Source organism: Phalacrocorax carbo, chromosome 3 (genome assembly GCF_963921805.1).
Source record: "Phalacrocorax carbo chromosome 3, bPhaCar2.1, whole genome shotgun sequence".
NCBI classification, from domain to species: Eukaryota; Metazoa; Chordata; class Aves; order Suliformes; family Phalacrocoracidae; genus Phalacrocorax; species Phalacrocorax carbo.
In genome coordinates, this window is record NC_087515.1 from 33,980,377 (window position 1) to 34,003,790 (window position 23,414).

Here is a 23,414-nt window from a genome sequence, read left to right on the forward strand (position 1 = left end):
AATGATAGTATCTCAGAAAAACATTCCTCAAAATAAATGTAGAAGTAAACACTGATACCATATATGATGTGAAAAGACATTGCAGGACTATAGTTTTTCAAATTCATATGTAGACTTCACATTTGTATGACTAATTATATAGAAGTACCTAGATATATTATTTATGTGCCAGCTCATATATACAGGAAACATAGATCTGTTTCTCAAATTAGGTTTCAGTCACAGATGCTCCATCTAGAAATGCATTTAGCACTGATTTATATTTTTCGCATACTCAGGGAACCTGACCACAGATCATCCCAATTATGGATCCAGCAGACTAAGATAAAAGGCAGTAAGTGGGGAAACTGTGGGCACACTGCTAAATGAGGCAGGTGCCCTGGTGACACAGGATGCAGAGAAGGCAGAGTTACTGAATGCTGCCTTTGTTTCAGTCTTTACTGCTAAGGCTGGCCCTCAGGCATCCCAGCCCTCAGAGGTGAGAGAGAAAACCTGGAGATAGGAAGACTTCCACTTGGTTGAGGAGGACTGGGTTAGAGATCATTTAAGCAAACTGGATCCTCACAAATCCATGGGATGCACCAATGAGTGCTGAGGGAGCTGGGGGATGCTGTCGCTAAGCCACTCTCCATCATCTTTGAAAGGTCATGGAGGACAGGAGAGGTGCCTGAGGACTGGAGGGTAGCCAATGTCACTCCAGGGACCAATGTCACTGCAGGCAGGGAACTACTGGAGAGAGTCTGGCGGAGAGCTACCAAGATGATCAGGGGACTGGAGCGTCTCCCTTATGAGGAAAGGCTGAGAGACATGTTTGTTTAGCCTGGAGAAGAGAAGACTGAGGGGGGAATCTTATCAATGCTTATAAATATCTGAAGGGTGGGTGTCAAGAGGATGGGGCCAGACTCCTTTTAGTGGTGCCCAACGACAGGCCAAGGGGCAATGGCACAAGTGGGAACACAGGAAGTTCCACCTGAATATGAGGAAAAACTACTTTAATGTGAGGGTGGCAGAGCAGTGGAACAGGCTGCCCAGAGAGGTTGTGGAGTCTCCTTCCCTGGAGACATTCAAAACCCTCCTGGAGGTGGTCCTGTGCCCCCTGCTCTAGGTGTCCCTGCTTGAGCAGGGGGGGTTGGACAAGATGACCTTCTGAGGTCCCTTCCAACCCCTGCCATTCTTTGATTCAATGAAGTGGAGCAACAAGATCCGCCTAAAGTCCATATATCCGGAACCATTCATTTAAAAGCACACCATGAAATCAAGGGCTTAGGGACACATCTAAGGAGAAACTTAGGGATACCGTTGTTAAGCAGTGAAATGACTGACTCTCCCCACCAAAATTGATACCCTGAGTGAGTCACGTGGGAACAGGGGGAGTTAGATGCCTTTAAAACAGCAGTCTTCACTGAGGAAACAGAATTTTATTGGCCAGAGAGATGAAGCATGCTTGGTGTGAGCACAGCCCTAGCTAAAAGGCTTCAGCCTTTCTCCTGGTAGGCAAGGTATGCTTGATTCTTTCAGTCACAGACAGAAAAAAATAAAACCATGGTTTCCTACACCTTGCAAGAGTTTACTGTCTTGATCTGTTATCTCCTAACTCAGAAAAAGCAGCCATCTTTGCAAGCTTGGTGGGAGTGCTCTGAGCATGCCTACAGGCAAGTCCCTCTAGGCACACAGGAACAGGACCATCTGAGCTTCTGAGAAGCACTGAACTTGTTTGAAGGAAGGTGCTTATGGGTGCATCTGACTCTCAAGCATCACCCAGTGACAAAATTCTTACTCTACCTATGTATTAAATTCTTACTGATGACATGTGTTCTGCTAGAATAAATCTTCAATAGACTATCTGAATATATTCTAATCTACATTGTGCCTTCCAGTACATCCTCCAGTCTGCATGATTCTGGAGCCCAGGCTACAGGATGTACCAAAGAATGTTTCTGCATCACCTCAAAAGCAAAATTGTTAATTTCCTAAATGTTTACCCATCTTTGTAGGCAGATATCATAGCGACAGAACTCAGACTGTACTAGCTATCATCACTACCCCATGTGGCTAATTTTAATCTCTCTCTTATCGGTATGAGCCACAGTCACACCTTTTCCTGGTTCTCTTGGCATACTTGATTGTTCACAAGGGAGTGCAATTTAGTGCTGTTTGCAATGGTTTACAGTTTGCCTGCAAGGAAATGGCCTGAAACAAACAATATTTATCAGACTGAAAATTTTTTTCACTTCATACTAGCCCTAAAATTCAGCTGTATCTGAATTAGTGAAATGGAGATAAAAAGCTTAGGAACATACATATTATTAATCTTATAAGTCCTCCAAACAAAAGCCTTAGCAACAATTATAGCATCACATATGAAGAAACCTCAAGCTTTCTCCATTCCACACAGATAATTTGAAAAATAATATATTGCTTTCCTCTAGAGCTTTGAGGTACAGTATAAATCTCAGAAGCATGGTATTAGACATAACAGATTAAAATATGGTGATCCATATGTTCCCACAAATGGGATGTAATTCATTCACAGCAGTAAAACTTCTGTATTTTTTTCAGCCAGCTGAACTGGAAACAAAGTAAAAACTCTTGCCTCATGATAAAGGTTCTTCATCTTTTTTTTTCAGGTGGAACATCTAAAAAGTAAAACTGTTCCAGGTTTTCTGAAGTTCTGTGCTTTCAGTCATCATCAGCTCAGAATACAGAGATAATTAATCTCAATTGATACCAATGGACTTAAAAGAGGGAACCTCCAGAGAACAATACTAAGAAAGTCACACCTATGCTAAAGAGCTTAAACTTGGTCTATTGCACATGACACATGCAACCCCTTTTTAAAACATCCAACATGTATACTGTCCAAACAACCATTTTTATTCTGTGATTGGTTAAACCTTTAAAACTGCAAACTTTCAAATTGGTCCTGTTATTTCCTAAGATCCATCCCTCAAGCATATTAAGACTGCTATATACAGTCATATAGCAATTATCAGTTATGATGAATGGCTAGTGGAAGTCCAGCATATGAACCTGAACTCAGAATATTTGCTCCTGAAAATATACACTGGAATATTTTCAAATAAGTATCATATGCATAGAAGTACCATACATTAAGTTGAGTTTACATAAACTGTAACTCTACTACTTACTTAGAGTTCCTAAAGACTACTGATAATTAGAACTGATTATTATATACTATTGAATATACAGTTTCCACAAAGACATGTTCTGGGTAATATTTTAACTTTTTTGATGTTCAAAATAATTTTACTTCTGCTTTTACACTAGTTAACATGCTACACTAATACTAATCATGTGTATTGAGCAGCCATACTTACTATCAGACTTCACTTTTTGTAAAGCATATACAAGTGTTTTTTATGACTATGGGCTAAACCTTCCCCAGATTTAATATCAAATGTAGTCTGAGTTTGCTGCTGATAGCGTAAACACACACTTTTTCTCAGAGACAAAATTTTATTATGGGCTCTGGAATTAAACCTCTTCATATTTTTAAACCTATTTAAATTTTTTCACAAGGTTATTTTTTCATATCTGTCATCAGAAATGTAAATCATGTAAATCATGGCAATAATAGTACTGGTCAGTTATATTATAAGCACTGACAAAGAAAATAGTTTAGTGGGTTTAATTTATGTCTTCTACAGGTAATGAAGACCATCATTTTTTCCAACAGGAGTTTTCCTATTTACACCTATGTATCTGTTTTCTGACTTAGAGCTGATTTGTGCTTTGAGGAACAACTGAATTTAACACAGAAGCAAATTGCTAGCTAATAAATAAGCCCAAGTTCTCAATGTATTCATTATTGGAATCACACTTATGAAAAAGCACAGAGAACACCACACAACAGTGAGTCACACACAACTGTTGGTGAAACAAATCCTGCCAAATCCTTCTGTAATAACTCATCTTTTTTTATCCCAAGTCTCTACATTTCTTCAGAATAAGCACTCTGCAAATACTGAACCAAAGAAATGTAAAATAAAAATTGAAGATGCTTTTCTCTTTATTTCTTTTCTGAATAAGTAGAATAAGTATCTTATTTGGCACTACTGACGTTACTGACAGGTCACCGGATAGGCTTTCCTCCTCTCCTGGTTCATGACCACACCCAAGAATTCTTAAATGATATGTGCTGGTGGCACTATTCATTTAATTTAACAACTACCATTTTCTTCAAGCACTAGTAGAGAGAGAATTATTTTCCATGTGTTTGTAATGGTAACAGCAACATGTGAAAACTTCTCAGGGAACAAGTAGCTTAACCAGGATATAGTTAGGCTTCTTTACTCTCTGAAATCTGTATGTCTTTTTGTACATATCTGGTCACGAACACCATTCGTGACAAGAAATGAACACCATTCATTCAAATATGGTTCCATATATGAATGAAAACAAAGCAAAAAGGAGGAAATAAAACAGTAGAAAGAATTTTGGCTTGGTTTTTTCATAACCTATAAAGACAATATCCCTGGAATGTTTTTATATGGCTGCACAAAGGCACCTTCAAATCCATCACTCTCTCCAAAAGCAGACATTCTGTCCCTTCATGTCTTGTCCTGCTGGTTTCAACTATACTTTCAGCTGTTCTCTTTGTTTCTCTTTCATTTTAGAAGAAGTTTTGCTGTCTTGTTTCTAATGTCACATTGTACTAAATCACTACTACGGCTAGGAACAAGAGTGCTTCTGCAGTGTACGAGAGTGGTATTACTCCCTAGGAAAGATATGGATAGCCCTGGCATAACATGGTGCATTCTGAAAGCACAACAGGCATCTCTGCAATTCCTTTCTATGACATATGAAAATACAAAAGAACATCTGGCTGTGGTGAAGCTGAGGTGTCAGGCACACTTTCCTCCAAATATGCTATTTCAAAATGATCAAGCATATAACAGCTTCTTCCCTCAGGCAGGCAGAGAAACGAAGACTGCAAAGACTGAGAAAAACCATAGGGAAAGTCTAATCTCAAAAGAAAAAAGTTCTTACTTTCTTTAAGTCCTTCATAGAACAGATGATTTGCTGTTACAAGATCAATAGAAATTGTTTTTCAGCATCTTAATAGTTGCACAATGAAGTACCAGGTGGAACGCAGTATAAGACGACCCACAAAATCCCAACTCATGGTATTTTTAAGGCAACTGAAAGGTGAAAATAAATTACCCTCACACAAGCTGAATATGCACTGACTTAAACACAATAGACAACATCCTAATCTTGAATCAAGGTATGTTGTCTCAAACGAAAATGTCAGGTAGGCACCTAGATGTCTTTGACATTCAATGAAATATAGGTGCCTACTTGTCCTTAATGACCTTCTCCCCTCTTCAACATACAAAAACACCTACGTACCACTTACTTTGTGCAATAGGTAGAGCAGACTCGTTACTTTTCTTTCAGATGTGGGGTTTCAACACACACTTTAGAAAAGGAATTGGGTCTGAGCAGCAGATAAGTGGTGATTCTAGAGTGCCTCCCCACTTCCATTATTCATGACTAAACATTACTTTTGTTCCATATAAAAAAAATCATTTGATCCTTTAAAAATGTTAATGAAATGTAATTGTTCTTTTCTGAATACATCAAGAAGCCTGCTGTGATCATAACCCAATAATAAATTGAAGGACAGTTGACAAAGACTTCAATGATGCATCCACACAGCTTCTGCAGCACATACGCTCCAGCATATGGCTTTTCAAATCTCCCCTTACAGTAGAGATTATGCATTTGCTGTGCATTCACAGGCCTGTTTGGTGCTAGAGCCAAGCATGACTGAATTTCGTCTACCACTTGCAAGGGCACTTGAGGGAAGGCATGAACATGTAAACTTAGTGCTTTATGCTCACTTATTCACTTCAAAGAGCCCATTCTGTAGCTTTAGTATTGATTTGTGGTTGAAGTCTTTTGGTTTTGATGTGATTTTTTTTTTCTTAAAGAAAAGTAGGCTTTTCAAATATTTTTCCTGTTGGAGTGATGAATTCCATCACTTTTAGACTCTCTCTCACCTAAGAAGAGAAAAGACAGCTAGTTTACTGGTCCAAGCTCTGCTGAGTTACCTGTCCTTTCAAATACTTTGGGCAAGAGGCAGTTGTATGAAGTGATAGGTGGTGCCTTCCATTTTCCACATTCCCTGTACTGATAACCAAGCAAGGCAGAAAGATTACATGCAAAAAAAAAAAAAAAAAAAAAAAAGAATTTATGGGATAGCAAGTCACTTTTTTTGGAAGGAATATAGAAACTGATCTTTTCAGCCCAATTCTACATTGCTTCCAGTATCTTCCCTGAATACCCCATTAAAGTTATTTAAAAAAAAATAATAATAAATCACCAGCACTGAAATGCTGGCACTGTGGGTTTTCTTTAGTCATCCTTATTGGCATATAAGACATATTGTAGTTATTTGTCAAGAGAATTCAACTTTGCAAATATTTCCTCCTTGGCTGATACTGTTCTTTTTATAGTTTCTTTGCAGCACTTCACCCTAATCCACATTGACAGAAAAGAAGGCAGTGAGGACCAAGAGATACCAGAGAGAGATCACAGTTGGTGGGTGCACCAGGAAAAGCACCTTACTGATTTCTCTTGACACCAATTTCTACAGCAGTCCACACTGGAGATATACCTGCTGCTCTACCTTTCTCCAAGTCTCCCAATTCCATCACACTACTCACAACCATGCTATTCTCATAACTGCATTGAAGACTTTCTGCACTTGGTACAAATGTGCTTCCGTCTAGTAACTTCTTCTCATGCTGTTGCTATGCTGCTTGCTGTTTTATGTCTCAGCTCTGCTGGATGTGCTCTCCATTTCTGTATTCACCTCTTCGTGCTCAGTTTTCATTCCTATTATGCTTTTTGGCTCTGTTCAGAACTGCCCAATACTCATACAAACACACGTACGTTTTACAAGGAAATAAAGCTGTGTAATAGAAAGTCTGTGTGGGGCAACAGCAACATCATGACAATGTCCTTAGCAGCTATGTTTTCAATAGACAAAAGTAGATACTCAAAAGGTAAGTGCTGCTCAAGTCTGAACATTCTCCTAGATTTCTCCAGGTTAAAATCCACCATTTCCCCAACAATCCTGTTCTCAAACAACATGTATTCTCAAAAGGAGAAACAGTTACAGAAAAACATTTAACATTTTCTTGACAATAAAAATTCTCAGATTCCCAACCACTTCACTTTGGCTGAGTGTTGGGGCCAGTTCTTTTTAATATCTTTATCGATGATCTGGATGAGTAGATCAAGTGTACCCTCAGTAAATTTGCACATGACACCAAGCTGAGTGGGAGATTTGATCTGCCTGAGGGAAGAAAGGGTCTACAAAGGGATCTGGACAGGTTGGATCAATAGGCCAAGGTCAGTTGCATGAGTTTCAACAAGTTGAAGTGCTGGGTCCTGCACCTGGTTCACAATAACCCCATGCAATGCTACAGGCTTGGGAAAGAGTGGCTGGAGAGCTAGCCAGAGGAGAAGGACCTGCAGGTGTTGGTTGACAGCCAGCTGAACATCAGCTAGCAGTTGGCCCAAGATGACCAACAGCATCCTGGCTTGTATCAGGAATAGTGTGGCCAGCAGGAGCAGGGAAGTGATCATGCCCCTGTACTTGGCACTGGTGAGGCCGCACCTCAAATACTGTGTTCAGTTTTGAGCCCCTCACTCCAAGAAGGACATTGAGGTGCTGAAGCGTGTCCAGAGAAGGACAACGAAGCTGGTGAAGGGTCTGGAGCACAAGTCTTATGAGGAGTAGCTGAGGGAGCTGGGGCTCTGTAGCCTGGAGAAAAGGAGGCTGAGGGGAGACCTTATCGCTCTCTATGACTACCTGCAAGGAGATTGTAGTGAGGTGGGTGTGTCTCTTTTCCCAGGTAACAAGTGATAAGATGACAGGAAACGGCCTCAAGTTGTGCCAGGGGAGGTTTAGGCTGGATATTAGGAAAAAATTCTTCACTGAAAGGGTTATCAAGCATTGGAACAGGCTGCCCAGGGAAGTGGTTGAGTCACCATCCCTGGAGGTATTTAAAACGCATGTAAACATGGTGCTTAGGGACATGGTGGATGTGGCAATGCTAGGGTTGCCATTGGACTTGATGATCTTAAAGGTCTTATCCAACCTAAATGATTCTGCGATTCTGTAATTTCTCTTTGCTTCTTCCCACTGCCCCCCGCCCCCGAAGACTAGATGGAAAGCACTGGCATTGAAAAAGAATAAACAGATTTAAAACCAAAGCAGTCTGCTTGTCCAATGAACTGTGAGGAAAGTTGGTGATGCATGTTAAATGGTAAATAATAAAATATAATTGCCACATAAATGTGCGTGGCAATCCATCTCCCACAGAACTGATGCTATGCCAGTTACTCTGTATGAGGAGGATGGTTGTGTGGAGAGGCAAAGCATTCAAGCAAATCAAATGTCCCTTATTTCTTTCCTGTTCTGACCACTTTTGTACATTGTACACACCTGAAGAATAGACAAAAATCTAATGCAGCCAGAATTTTCATGGTATAGTATACTCAGGTTTCCTTTCCTACTGATATTCTTCTGAAATCATTTACTTATTCTCTGTTTCAATAGCCAACACATGCTCTTAGCAGAGCTTGTTTTCCAGCGAGAAATTCTCCACATAAAGAAACCAAAAAGCTGAGAGGATAGCCATTCTCATTTTGAATGTAGGTTTGCAGAGGGAAACTATTTCTCTAATATTACCAACTTCTTGATCAAGACAATCACCTCCAGACTCTGAGGGTATTACCTCAAGCAGCTCTTTTTGCAAAAAAGGACTGTTCAGTCAGAATACCAAGACCCATGAGGATGGCACTCTCATACCCACAGCAGCACATTTTGAAAACAAGTTTAGGACATGCTTCTTGGCCAGGGGGGGTGCTAGGATTCAGTGGGATGTATTTACACTAAATATCCAGATTTTTTGTAAGTTTTAAGAGCATACTTGTTTCCTATATTATGCTTAGCATAATTTTTACTTAGTATTCCAGAAGGGCTTGAGAAAAATTCCACAATCATCAACAGTTACAACCTGCATGCCAAAAAGCTGTAGAAATGCAGGCAAATCTAAACATTTGTATGTGTGTAAGAGACTGAAAAAGGCAAGGGAGAAAAGCAGAAAGCAAAAGGTTTTTCTCACATAGAGTGATCTGAAAGATTACTGCAGTGTTGTTGACTTCACATAGCTCAGCACAAACACTAGAGTATTTTCTGTAATATTTATTTAATCCAGAAGTACAGGAGTAGATTTTTAATTTTTTCCCCATCTCATGATTGTAGAAATCTGGATACAATTTCTGAAGGCTTAGCATTGCCAAAATTATTTTCACACACTGGTAGAAAGCATAGCTGTTTAGAAGCGGTATGTGACAAGTTGCAAAGAATGGAGGATAAAGGAATTTGCATTAGACCAGGTTGTCCAGTCTCCTGTTGTTAATCTGCTCGTATATCTTTGCTACACAGGAAGACTCAAAGAAGAGCTCTCAGTTTTAAGATCGTTATCTTTCTGTCTCTACAGGGGCTGCTTTCCCAACACTATCAGGAAGACAACAGCTGCATTTGCTGTTGTCTGCTCCAACAGGTCACATTAGGAAGATCTATTTACTGTTGACAGTATTTGGAACTCTGCATTTGGAACAGAATGTTATTTCTGCATGAAGAGTTCACAGCCCACTGGCAAGGTCATTACAATTAGCTCATGCATGTTTATTTGAGAAATTTAAGCATTAATACTCGCTCATTTGTCCAAATTTGCATTTTTATATAAATTACTTTTCTGTGCTTCTTTAAGCTTTGTTTCTTAGTAATAGAAACATGGAGGATCACTGACATTGATAGAGACCTTGTAAAATAGAGAAGAACTTAAAATGCAGTAACAATAATAATGGGCCCAATATAAAACAACAGGGACAAATATTACGAGACAGTGAAATACTTTCAATTTCCATTGCCAGAACCAGAAAACTTTATGATCAAGACTAATTTAGCTCAGTTTTGCACAGCATGAATAACCTGTTCTGACAGGCAAATGAAATATCAATAGATTAAGTGACTATTACAAATCGTCAATGAATATGCCAGGCCAGCATATCTACTAATAATTTAGTTAATTGCATTAAATGTTTACAAGGATGAATTAATTGCCAAGTAAGCCTTTATGAACATGGAAGAAGTATATTTAAAGTGCATTTGCAAAACCACTGAGGTGATACCAGAAATTAATATGATTACTTTTCTTTCAGATGCTTCAGACTAGGTTGTTTTCAAATTATTGGAGAAAACAGCAAATGAAAAGGCAAATGTATATTGCAACAGCACCCATATCTCATAAAGGAATAGAGGAAGACCGAGGCCAGTGAAGAGCTACAGAAATAAAACAGACAAGAGATCCAGACAAGATTTTTAAATCCAAGGAAGCTGATTCTGATATATGCTCAAATATCAACAGCAATTTTTGAGGATGCAGTGATATAAACAGCACAGGAGTAACATATGACTTCAGAAAAGCAGGTCTTAAAGATGTATGAAATGCGGCACAGGCAGCAAAAAAAAATAATCAAACCATAAATATTGAGTTGGGTAGGATTTTTTTTTTGGGGGGGATAGTGATTTCCTTTTAAAAACAAGATATAGTTAGCCCAATATCAAAATCAGGATGACTGCAGTTCATCCTAGAGGATACATCAGAGCTAGAAACTTTGGAATAGGATGGGATACTGAAGTACTGAAACTACCAACTCCCAGAAAAGTTTGTAACTCTCTATTGTTAAATCTAACATAACAGCAGCATTCCTTAGCTTTTAGTTTTGTGAGCGCAATATTTCAATTTTTTCATTTGAATATATAAACAGTTAAAATACTAAAATATTTTAATTTTCTGACAGTCATTCTGCGTGGATTCTTGTAGGTTTTTGTAAGTTTGGTGTTTTAAGAAAGTAGGTGAAAACTTTGGGGATTAAAATAATGCCTATACGCACAGGAGAGAAGCAAAAGGAAGATTAAAATCTAGTAGGTAAGTGGACACAAAGTCATGCTTGAGGATGTTCCTCCTCCTTCTAAGCAGATCATGTGTCTTCAAATATTTATAAAAAAAATATATTTCTGACAGAATCCAATTTCCTACACCACAGGAAGAAAATGTGGAGAAGGAAGAGACATTACGGATGTTGTAATACCTACAATCTGAACAAAGGAAACATCTTTTCTTTGGCAACAGTGAAGAGCAAGAGCACAAGTCAAATTCCATTTCCACTTGCATTTTTGTGCCCTTTTAAGGCTACTTGGACCCCTCAGGACCATAAGAGCACAGCATCAAGTACAGCAAGCAAGAATTCCCCTCCATCCAACTATTTTGTCCTGTGAAGGCCTAGAATTATAGCCATGCTAACCATCTCAGCTATACTGAAAGCAGGGCAGGGAATCAGCTCACAAAATACATGAAAGCAAATTTGCTGTGTAACTGAATGTTGGCAGGCTTGAGCTGCATTGCCTTTGCTGTTAAGACTCATTTATCTTCACAGGTTATCTGCTAGAACCTGAGTATGCTTTGCTAATTTTCTCTGCTAGGAAAAATAACACAGTTCTTGGAATGCAAACACAGAACTATTTTCACTCATTTATTTGTCTCCAATTTATAATTTACCCATCTAATTACAGCAATAATTAAGTTGGAGAATTTAATATGTTTCCACAGGTACTGACTCCAATCCACTGAAATTGTACCAGAGGTTATGCAGGAAACCCATGCCTGTAATAATGGACTTTCTATGTTATATAGCCAAATCCTACACCCAAAAGGAAATGTACAGTGCAAATTCTCTCCCATAATTTTATGGCAACTGTCTGCTTTCCCAGACAAGTGGCATCATGTGCAGGCTCTACAACACAATCTGTGTCATATCTTCATACTGAATTCACTGTGTATTTGCATATATTGATTTATCTTTCCAGGATTAGCTTGGATTTCAACATATGAAATCTGGTAACTCTATAATTACTCAGACAGGCTGCAGATTCTATGTTATCTGTACACAGTTATATTTCACCTAATGCTAACTGTGGTTAAACAGAACTATTGATATTACTAGCAGGAAGTATAATTTTAAATTTGCTTTTTTGCTAGGGCTAAAATAATACAGGACAATGACTTAACCATAGCTGCCGGTATCAGTCAAGTGTATGGAGCATTTATAGCATAACAGAGATGTGTCACTATGAGAAACACTGACATAAAATAGAAAAGAATAAGCTACAGGAAAGCATTTCAACTGAATACAAAGGAAGAAAAAAAAAAAATAAAAGGCTTTCCCACCCCCCACCCCCCCTGCTTTTTAGCCTTCTGGCTAAAATGTATCAGCTTGGACTCCTCCAAAAATCCAACAAAAATTCCCATGATTATGTTGTGCCATATTTATGGAAGCTGACAGAGCAAGATGTAGTAGAATACATTAAAAAAATAAAATGAAACATACTACTATGAGTAGACAAAGGTTGAGGACCTGTGTACACTAGACCAGTTTGAGAAAGATGCTTACTATATGCTACTCTACTGAATATGCCAGGTTTGTTATTCTTTTACTAGCCACATTTCCTGAGTGGTGAATTACAGAAAATCAGCATCTAATACAATCCACGTTCCTCACTTCAAATCTCAGTATGTTTTTTCATGCTCTTCAGTTTTTATCCACTGGAATTCAAGGTTAGAAAATGCACCAGCTATGGATACAGTTTTACTTCAAAAAGGTAAAGCAAAAGTAGAATTTTCAAAGTGAAGAAAACAAAGGAATGTTGGATTTTATAGGTTATCCTCGCTGATGAGCTTTCTCTGTGAAGGCACTAAGAAGTGCATTTAGTGAAATAACAGTGCCCCCTAGTGCCTCTATTAAGGACATTGTTCAATCTTTTTGTCTTCAACCAACCAAAACACCACATTCAATTTGAAGATGATGTAGAATAAAATGTCTGTGTTAACTTAGTTATCAGTTGTTAACAGGATTTTTCCTACTCACGTCTAATTAATAATCTGGGAAAAAAACAGATTAAATACATAAACATAAATATGCAAATATAGTACTTATTATTGCAAAAAACATGAAAGAATAAGGTGGATGCTTTCTCTTCAGCATCAAAAATAACATTGAAATATTACATTGCCTCAAGAAACATTGACCATATTTACAGGAATGCAAAAATAAGAAAGAACGTGGCACAAATTTCAAATACAACATTGAGAAAGGAGCGTGAGCCATCCAAAAAGCCTTAATTTATAAACCAAGCATTTATGATAAAGAGGCTCTTATTGAAGATTATGACATATCAAGATACAGTTTTCACAGTCTTTATTACAATCTTAATAGCACTTTCAAGTGAAGCAAACATGTAAAATCACAAAATCCAGAAAAATTATAAGGTCAGCTCATTATCTGTGACTCAGAGGTAGTTAAAAGAAAATCCAGCAAGGAATAAGCTCTTGATGGAATATTGATATCTACTTTGAACATCCTGGCTTTTGAAATACTAGATTTTCTATGACTGTCATGAAATTTTGGTTGTCCTAACAAACGCGCCTATAAAGAATGTTAAAATACATGATACTTTTTCACATGACCAGGACATATTCTCTAATGTCTGATTAGGTAGGCAGTATTTTTAAAGTATCCTTTCAAACAGGTATTTTCCTCTGATTCAAATTAGCTTTTCAGAAGCCCACCCTTACAACAAATACTACTACTTATTTTAAAATATACATATGTTTGGTTTACACATCAGTGTGTTTTACAAAAAGGGATCTTAAGAATCTAGCTGGACCTATAAAATGTAGGTTTACACCTATAAAACATAGTTTATCCCACCCTGCAACTGAAATTACAACACATTACATTTTTAAGTGAGTATATGTTTATGGTTCAATACATCTGGTGACATGTATTTATAACTGATTTATTAGAGGACTGCCACATAAGATTGCTTTACTTACAAGATTTTTTTAATGATACCAACGTACTGCATCGTATTGATTTTCCCAGCAAAAGGTAGGTTTTATGTGGAATACTGAACAGTGGGGGACAGGTCAAAATATTCCCCAGTTCTCTAACACAGACATTGTCAGTTCTGCAAAGCCTTTGTAGTCATACTGTAAAGCTTGGGCTGTGGTTACTGCATGCCACTTACATACTTATGTTTGTGTAAAAATCAAGTCGTCTTCATTGACACTTTAGAGCTACTTTAGTCCCCTAATTATCTTTTGGTACATATGGGCTACTTTGTGTTCTTACCACTTGCTACTTTTTTTCCTGTAGCATTTTCACACATTTAAAGTAGTACCTAACCTTGCGAACTTCTACTGAACTGGCATTGTCAGGCTAACATAAAGATGATGTCATCTCTTATAATCATATTAATTATTATCAAATAAAACATTTAATATGGTATTACAAAATTATACTGCACTTTACACAAAAGATTTATTCAGGTTATCATTCTGTAATGACCCTCACCGTAGGTTATACAGGAATTACTGTACTTACTTTTGAGATCTAAATTTCTGGCTCCTGCTGTGCTCTGTGTTGTGATTTTAGTGTCAATCTTCACAGTGTGGAGATTGCTGATATCCCTTGATATCATCACATTATGCCACTGGTTGTCATTCAGAGGTTTATTAGAACTTCCTTTGATGAGATTTGCACCATTTCCCAAGTCAAACACATAGTGTAAATACCTGGGAAAAGAGAAAAAATTGGAAAAGTTTCCTTTTTCTTTACATAGCAAGTGGACACTAATTAATATGTCTAATATTTCCTATTTCCTTATACTCCTCAGCAGCGCTGGTAAAACTGGAAGAAAACAATGAATGCCAAATGGGGAAGCAACCTTAATCCAGAGAAATCACCATTCATTTAGATGAGCTGAGATGCAGTCTCAGCAGTTTCTGGAAAGTAACAAAGCACTCCATGTACCAACACAAGCATACATACGTAGAGAGAGAGAACAAGAGGAAGGCTATAAACTAGTACTTCTTTGTGGTAAACACTATAGAAGTTATACCTATTTTTTACTTTCATATTTTTCAGGCATTTAGCTTCATCTGAAAGAAAAAGTCACAATAAAGCATATAAAGTTTCACATGAAGAAACATTCATCTATCATATATGTCCAGTCAGACAAAGATTTGTATCCTAAACTTTCCCTTGTATTCCTCCTGTACATATATTTTGAATAGCATTTTTTGTCATTATGCTGATCCATACATACCCTTTCACTAATTCAACCACAATGAAATCATTTCCATCGCCACTGTTATAAAGTATCAATCCATCCAGAGAGGTTGTTTTGAACTGGAAAAAAAGGTGCATAGATGTATATGCTTGTAGCGTGGCCAATGCAACATAACTTGCTTTTGTTTTAAAGGTTACAGGGTCTGCTATGATGTTCCTGAATCCAAATCTTGCATTTAGCTCACAATAATCGATGTCTCCATTTTTACATAAGTCAATGTATGCCATGCCATTAAATGTAAGACTCTGTAGATGCCCAATGAAATTAGAAGGCACAGAAGACAGGTAGCGCCGTTCTGTTATTATTCCTGTTTCTATGTTGTGGAATTCCAGTCGCGTGTGATCACCAGCCATTTGACCTTTAAATAGTAACAAGAAAACACATGTTAGCGTCTGAAATGGGAGGTCAAAAAGCACACCAAGCGATTAAGTATCTGCATCAATTTCACACTTTTCAGAATGCTCAAGGCTAGTTCTTGGCTCCAAAGAAGTTTCTTCTAAATTCATCCAAACTTCTGGTAAACATCTGGGAGCCTTTCCACTGAGTTCAGTATGTCTGTATAAGGCCAACAGCAAGATTTCTGAACTGAAGCACAATAGTACAGTGTATCAAACCGCCAATAAAATCCCTCACTTTAGTTACGCTTAACCAGACATGTAGTTTTACTATAAGCAAGTGCAATTAATTAACACAACATGAAGAACACAAAGGCAAAGCTTAGAGCTAGAACTACATTGTTAGAGTTTAATGGAAGAGAGGCATAACAGTTTGGGGGATATGACTCCATGTGTTTTGCTTAAAATTGCATGTTTCTCCAAGCAGAAGGAAGGATTCTTGTTCAAACTGTCTTATGTACATTAATGCTGGCCCTGCTGCAAAACCCTGTGCTGCAAGGGTGGACAGAGCCTTCCTCAAAAGCAACGAGCTTTATACCATGGGGATAAACCACAGGAGAAAGGGGCAGAACCTAAGAGACGGAAGAAGCAGAAAGCCTGCAGCGTCTGCAGCGAGGGTGTATGTCAGTGTCTTGTAATCCTGAAAATAGCAAGGGACTTGCTTACCTCAGAAAGGTGGCCAAAACCAAGCCTCTCAGCTACCCTTGAGTCTTTCTTTGTCACGCAAGGACTGCTGCACAGCAGAAAGCCTGAAATTTGCTGACTGTATAGCTAATCCGAAGGAAAGGATCAACACTGCCAAGGTACACTGCGTACAGGTCAGGTAAGTTTTTAAGCTAGTTACTAAATACCTTACCCAGCACATCAAAATTGTGTCCACTGAAGAGTTCCCTTTTCTATGGAACTTAGAATTTTTTTCTATGCTTATTTTAAAGAAGTAGGGCAGTACTATCACAAGGCTGATTCCTGGTCACATTGTGTGGGTATGATGACAAAACAGCTTTTTTGTTACTAATCAATTTTACGACTTTATCTTTTGCAAGCTATGGACTAGATTTCCCAGTTCCTTAGATGTTTCATGTCTTTCATGGGCAGCAGACCCAGCCAAGCTGGAATAAACAGCGGCATAAAATTGCTCTATAATATGAGTTCCCACAGTTGCAGTGCAAAGATGTTGACAGAGTTCCCTCTGTCCTGCCCTGAACATACTGTTCCAAGAGGAGAGTGTGAGCTCTGACCCGGGCTGGATGTGTTTTGTGGTGGTGCAGAAAGCCCTGAGGCAGGCTTAGAGAGCTGTACCTTCATAGGTTTTATAAGCAAGTGTCTGCGTAACAGGGAAAGGACAAGGGCAGGATGAATGCAGATATTTGGGTTTTGCCCAGGGAGATGGACTCACAAACAGGCAAAGTCACAGCACTGAGATACAAATACAGATATTGTGAAGTTACAGTGAAAATCGGTCTGCAAGCTTTAATACAATAAAAAAAATTGCTCTGATAATTTATTATTAATATTTACAAGCAGCTTGCTTAGCTTCTGGATGCATTCCGACCTAAGTCTACTGATGTCATTGAACACCATCGGCATCTGGGATCTGCAGTCATACAGGCTGAGGACTGCAAGAGGCACCTTAATCCCCAAGGACAGCCTTCTTGATGCTCCTGTTTCTAAACATCAGTTCTAAAGATACTGCTTCTCCTGTTGTATTAGCAAAGGTGGGTTCTTCCTTGCACTAATGAGTCCGGGACCTGTCTTGAAAAATGCCAAATCTCTAACTTTCTCTAAGGCCTTCAAAAGCTGTGTGTTGGATCTCAGCCAGAGAGCTGAAGATCGTGTTTTAGAGGAGGAACATTATGTATTCCAGTCTTATATCACTTCAGATGGCATTGCATAAATGTCATGGCAAAAATCCACTAAGCTTTGGCCTGTATCCTCACTACATTCACTACCTTAAATGTATTTCTTTCTTGAACATAGTATAAAAAAGTTCCAGAATCTGGGCTTACATCCCAAATCTCCTTCTAGCATTTCAGTTGTACAAACGTGCCAACAGGACTTGAGATTTCACACAATGCTTAACAGTATTTGCAACTACAGCAATGAAGAAAGAGAGACTGCAGTTTGTGCTTACAAGGTTGGGGGTTCTGGGTTTTGTTTTTGTTTTTTTTTAACTTGTCAGGTTGCTGCATGAAATGCATTACCTGTTACAATGCTATGGACTTACAAAAGGCCAGGTGAATTTCTGTTCATAATCATAAGCTAGGTATCCTTTCCATTATCCAACTGTAGTGACCTTGTTCAGTCCAGTTTTATTTTCTGTACTATTTTCAGAAAACAAAGTACATCAGGGCTGCAAGTATTAAAACTCTTCTATGATGAGTAAAATTTTCAAAACTATTTGTATGACTTCCAATGAAAGCTAGTTATGATTCTGAAAGTTATTATTCATCCATGCACAAATTATGCATCTGTCAAAGATAACTAAGATCACTACATGGATGAACAGGTGATATTTTATAAACTGTAAAAAACCGAAAGTGAGGCTGAATCATTTAATGGCTTCCCCTCCAGCTTCAGCTTTCTGGATCCTATGGGGTTTTTTTCATATGTAACCTAGAAAATAGGATCAAAAAAAGAAACACAGTGCGTGGCAGGGGGAAGCTGGAATTTTGGGGAGAAAGCCCATATTTTCCTCATGTTCCCCTAAGATTATAATAAATTTTCACATGAATAACTACCAGATTATATTTTAACCACATTTCTGACTGTTGGGACATCTGCAGAAAAGTTCTAAGCAGTTTAGAGCAAGAGCACTCCAATCTGATATGGCAACTCTTCCACCATCCCTTTAGGAAATTCAAAGGTACTACACATTAAATTGCATTGTGTACATTTGATTCTCTACCAGACGGGAGTGAAAACTTAAGCTCATAAAGGATTTGGCAACACACTATGTTGGGGAAAAAAAAAAAATCCTGGGAGGAACAGCAGGTTTCCCTTGTTATCAGACTTTCAAGTTCCCTCTAGCTCCTTCTCTCATGCCAGTTCCTTCCTCACTGATGGAGGAGGCCACAAATGGGCCACACAGCTTCCTGCAGAGAGTTTAAGAAGACTTCGCTTGATCAGGAGGCAATTGAAAAGACTCTCTGGCTTTAACAGCTAGAATAGAATAAAATAGTTCAGTTGGAAGGGACCTACAATGTTCATCTAGACCAACTGCCTGACCACTTCAGGGCTGACCAAGAGTTAAATAATGACCTTTTAGTTAAAGTTTTTATTACATATATTTATATTTTTAAATGTTTTTGTATATATTTAGTTTAATTTTTATATTTTTAAAATTATCTCTTAATTAGAACTTAATTTAAAGAGTTAAAGCATTAACAAAATTAATTAAGACCATTGTCCCAGTGCCTCTTAAACACTGACAGGCTTGGAGCATTGACCACCTCTCTAGGTCACTGGGTCACTGTTTCAGTGTCTCAGCTATTTGCTGAGACCATGATATTTGATAGTAACTACAGTGATCCACAATGAAGAGTGATTACAAGAACTTACAGTCCTGTGTTCTTTACTTATTACTTCACCTGACTAGACTATATATGATAGAAACCTGTTTTCAACTTAATCCTTCACATATATTTTGAAGTTTTCTGAAGCTGTGCTGAGCAGGTGGGCAGAACCCAAAGGTGAAAATGGTACTTCTTGGTGGTTTTGTAACCTGGAGTATTTATAAATAAAAAACCTGCTATGAAGAGACCAGGAAATCTGCATTTGGTTTTAGATGCTGTATTTTATTCAGATCTAAACAGCTTCCTCAACTAGAAGATGTCCCTAAAGTAGCCTTATTATTTGAGTTGCCTGTTGAAGCAGAAAGGCAATGATATTTTCCAGTATAGTTCCTCCAGTACTACATATTTATTTTCACAAAAGAAATAAATGGTTTAGGCCATCTGCTTTTTTCGGAGAATGACCCAAAGCATCATCACATGCACAGACTAAATTTTTGCTTCACCTCTGGAAGATCTACTGGTAACTTCTAGAAAATATGTTTTTGCACCTATAGGAATACATAGCAGTTATTTTAATACTGGTGGCATGCTATTCAGTGTTCTGCTAAGGTGAAAGATGACTACTAAAGAAGGTGCTTTCCTTTTAAAAAAAACATTAAAATTGTTAACATTTTAACAAAGCTCAAACCAGTAATAAAAGCTCTTTAATACTACATGAAAACAAGGAAAAATATTAAATAGCTAACACAAAATAGGCACATTGTATTGTGCAAGGAATCGGGGCCAGAAGCCAGGTCTGTTGCTATTAACAACACATATGTAAGACTTATCTTTGATAGAACAAAATCAAAGTCTTTTCTATTATCATTTCTGATACTATATACATAGGAATATAGTTCTAACATTTTCTGGCATTCATGCCATGTTTTTTCTCCCATCGCAACTGCTATGTTAGTATTTGAGAAAAACCTGTTGCCTAACATTCAATTATTGGGGACAGCTGAAGCAAGATTTAAAACACAATAGAATATCTTTAAAACATTTATGAAATTCATTCTTACAGCAGTGGCTTAGAGTTTAACCTTAGTATAAATTCAGCGTGTTGCCAAAAGCATTTTACTTGCCTTCTCATTAGTGGTGTATCAAATGACTTCTCTCCAATTACTGTGTAAAAACATGCATTTAAGTCAGCAGGAAGGTTTTCATTAATTTCAGTAGCAACGTTAGAGTAACATTAATATCAAGTGTAATAATGCACTTGTAGTAGCACTATTTCAGGAAGAATAACATGGATTTTTGGTCTTACCCAAGAAAAGAAAAAAATATCCGCGGCTTTCAGATAGAGGCATTTTACTTCTGTCACTTTATGTATTGTGTTTCCCCCCAGTAACACAGAGTCACAATGCCACACTACCTGTCATGGCCTGCTGATCATCCACCATTAACTTTAAACTTTTTCCTCGCCGAACCACACGCACTGTGTGCCACTCATTATCATTGAGGTTATAGCCAGCAAAAAGGGTTTCTGGACCTTTGCCTGTAGGATATGCCAAACATTCATTATGCAATCTTTAAATCAGTTTATATGTGAACCTCACAGAGAAAGAGAGAGACAGAGAGACTGGCTGGGCAAATGTTAAAAGTCACATCAAGCAAGAAAATTACAAAGTGTAAGCAAACCTCAAAATATAGAGCTACTATGTTAAAACACTTCTACTGTATATTTAACTATATAAATGTATTGTATATGCACATTTAATGAACCAGGTTGTCATAAATAGGCACAGTCAACATGGATTTAGTTATGCATTTTCCAGTCATGGAAGAAATGGGATTACTGCAGCCAGAAGTATTTCAGCATGTGTTTACAAAACTGGATTTCTGTTCCTTCATTAAAAACAGTTTGGGGGGAAGGTACAAGTGGTAAATGTGTGTGCATGTTTGTTATCTTTTTCTTAATCTATGTCAGCTTCTCAGCCTATGTTTATTAGGACTTCTCAGAAGATCATCTATTACCTTATCATCCAGATGACTCACTGATATTCAGATCCAGTACCTTCTGATGTTAGCAGACCTCCAAACCATACCTTCCTTTTTCATTTAATCTGCTGTTTCATTGTAATCTGCTATTTTTGTAAGTAGTACAACAAACACTTTTGAAGCAAATACAATTCTACATATAACACAAAGTTTTTGCAATAACTGAAGTATTCACAAATCTAGGATACAGGATGTCTTTAATACCTAGGAAAAAAATAAAATTATTATAGAAATTGTCCCTTGCACTGTTGACCAAGAAGAGCCAGAAAGAGAAAAACCCTGACTATGAACGATCATTCACATAACTAGGTGATTGACCAAGTGCTGAACCAATCAATCAAAGCTTCTGCGCTCAATCCTAAGTGTTTGGAACTAAGTGGTGACTGTCCAAAAAGTAAAGCTAATTGCCTTTAAGAAATTACATTCTCGCAAGTTAGAGACCTCCCTGGCCTGTTTTTCCGATCCTGTGGCATAATAAAAGCTGCTGATAACTAAGAAAGACATATAATAAAGTAACATTTGACATGAAAACATTAGGGTTACACTGAGTCAGACTATAGCCTCCACCATGTCTTTCCAGGTGACTATGTTGCACCCTGTCAACCTTCTTTTTAAAAGGGATATGTCACTGGCTCTGAAATTCTCCCACATTTCTTTCTGTATTCTTTTACACCCAGTGCAGGTTAAACTGTGATGGAAGAGGTCTATTAATAAATGCATACTATATGACATTGTCTAAAATCAAAGCCTTCCTGACTTCAGGACTGCACAAAGGCAAAAAGCCATTAATAGCTTGATGTAGCTGTTCAGCCTATTGGACAGGTTTTGTCTCAGACTTTTTCCATTTTCTATCAGCATTTTTTTAATTGCTGCCGATTGATTGCCGTGCTTTTATATGCAACCTTTGTTATTTTGAGCATGTCAAGGGATCTCCAGGAATAAAAATACTAGCTACAGCAAAGGCAGCGAGATTCTGATAACATCATGTTGCCTTCTCTATGCCTCTGTATTGACACTAGGCTATGAAAGGTGTGCAAACCCAGCAGAGATGTATATGTACTCACTGATATCAATCACCTGAACTATTCTGTTCCTTACGTGTTTACTTTCTTTGACAAGAGAAAGATCAGTTTTGCATAAAACTTAAGTGAATAATGTTCTCTTTGGATTGGTGATATAGATGCAGTGAATAATGCTCTTTAAGCAATTTCTATTAGTCTGTATCTTATTAGAGGCTTCAATGGAAGCAACTTCTAACTAGATTTGGGAGACAAGGGTTGGATTTACAAAAAAATGCTTAAATGACATGAGTAAAAATCTAAGTGAAAGTCAATAGGCCTGCCTAGAAATACATCACTTACTATTATTTTAAGTGTTAGACCTTCTTCATTTGTTAGTCCAACTCTTTTTCTTTTTTAATTTTTATGTAGTTGAACTACTTAGTGTCTCTTATCTCATAACAGATCTCTAAAAGACCTAAAAGCATACGTAATTTTAATTTGGTCTCACATTAACAACCCCCTGTAGCATCCCATTCATGTAAAGGTGCCTCAGTGTATATAAATATCAAATCCAACTTGGCTGCTCACATTTATACAGGCAAATATGTCTATTATCTTTTAATGTTTAGGAATGTGTAAACTCGTCCTGTTGTAAAAATAAATGTATGTTTTCCTGTGTATCAGTCTATTTCCTTTGCAAGAGTATGCCAAGGGAGAAATCAGGTCAGAACTACCTGTGAGCTGCCTTTCTTCACAGTGCATGCAAATCCAAAACTGGATTAAGGGGAACTACGGTGAAAGGGCTATGAAAGGGATGCAACGCATTATGGGAGCAATGCACTGAAAGCAGTCCTGGTCTTATAGAAACTAGCTACCTTGCATAGAAAAGAGGCTTTGCCTTCCTGAAGCCACCTCTACCAGAGAAGAGGGGTTTTTGCTTTCTTATAGAGAGCACAAGAAACTACAAAATAGCAAGACCCCGCATCCAGGTATTGTGTATGTACCTGTCACATCATGTTGCATCTCTGAAAAGTAGCCTAGTTTTCCATGGTAGCTGGAGAGGTAGATGGGGAAGGATGGATGCCCACCACTCCTGCAGAGAACATAGCGCCTGGGCTGCATCGTGGCCATGAACATGCTCTTACATATAAAAGTAGTAAATGTGGTT

The 23,414-nt window shown here is 37.9% G+C and overlaps 1 protein-coding gene across 23 annotated transcripts in view; it reads right to left on the reverse strand.

The window, feature by feature from the left end:
- The window catches only part of NRXN1 (neurexin 1), a 726,568-nt gene that overhangs the window by 364,079 nt on the left and 339,075 nt on the right, over positions 1-23,414 (reverse strand). For all 23 annotated transcript variants that reach the window (XM_064446453.1, XM_064446475.1, XM_064446474.1 and 20 more), the window contains 3 exons: positions 20,620-20,742; positions 15,275-15,656; positions 14,551-14,741 (listed from right to left, as the gene is read on the reverse strand). In XM_064446453.1, coding sequence (XP_064302523.1) covers positions 14,551-14,741; positions 15,275-15,656; positions 20,620-20,742 — 696 coding nt within the window. The remainder of the gene's footprint in view (positions 1-14,550; positions 14,742-15,274; positions 15,657-20,619; positions 20,743-23,414) is intronic.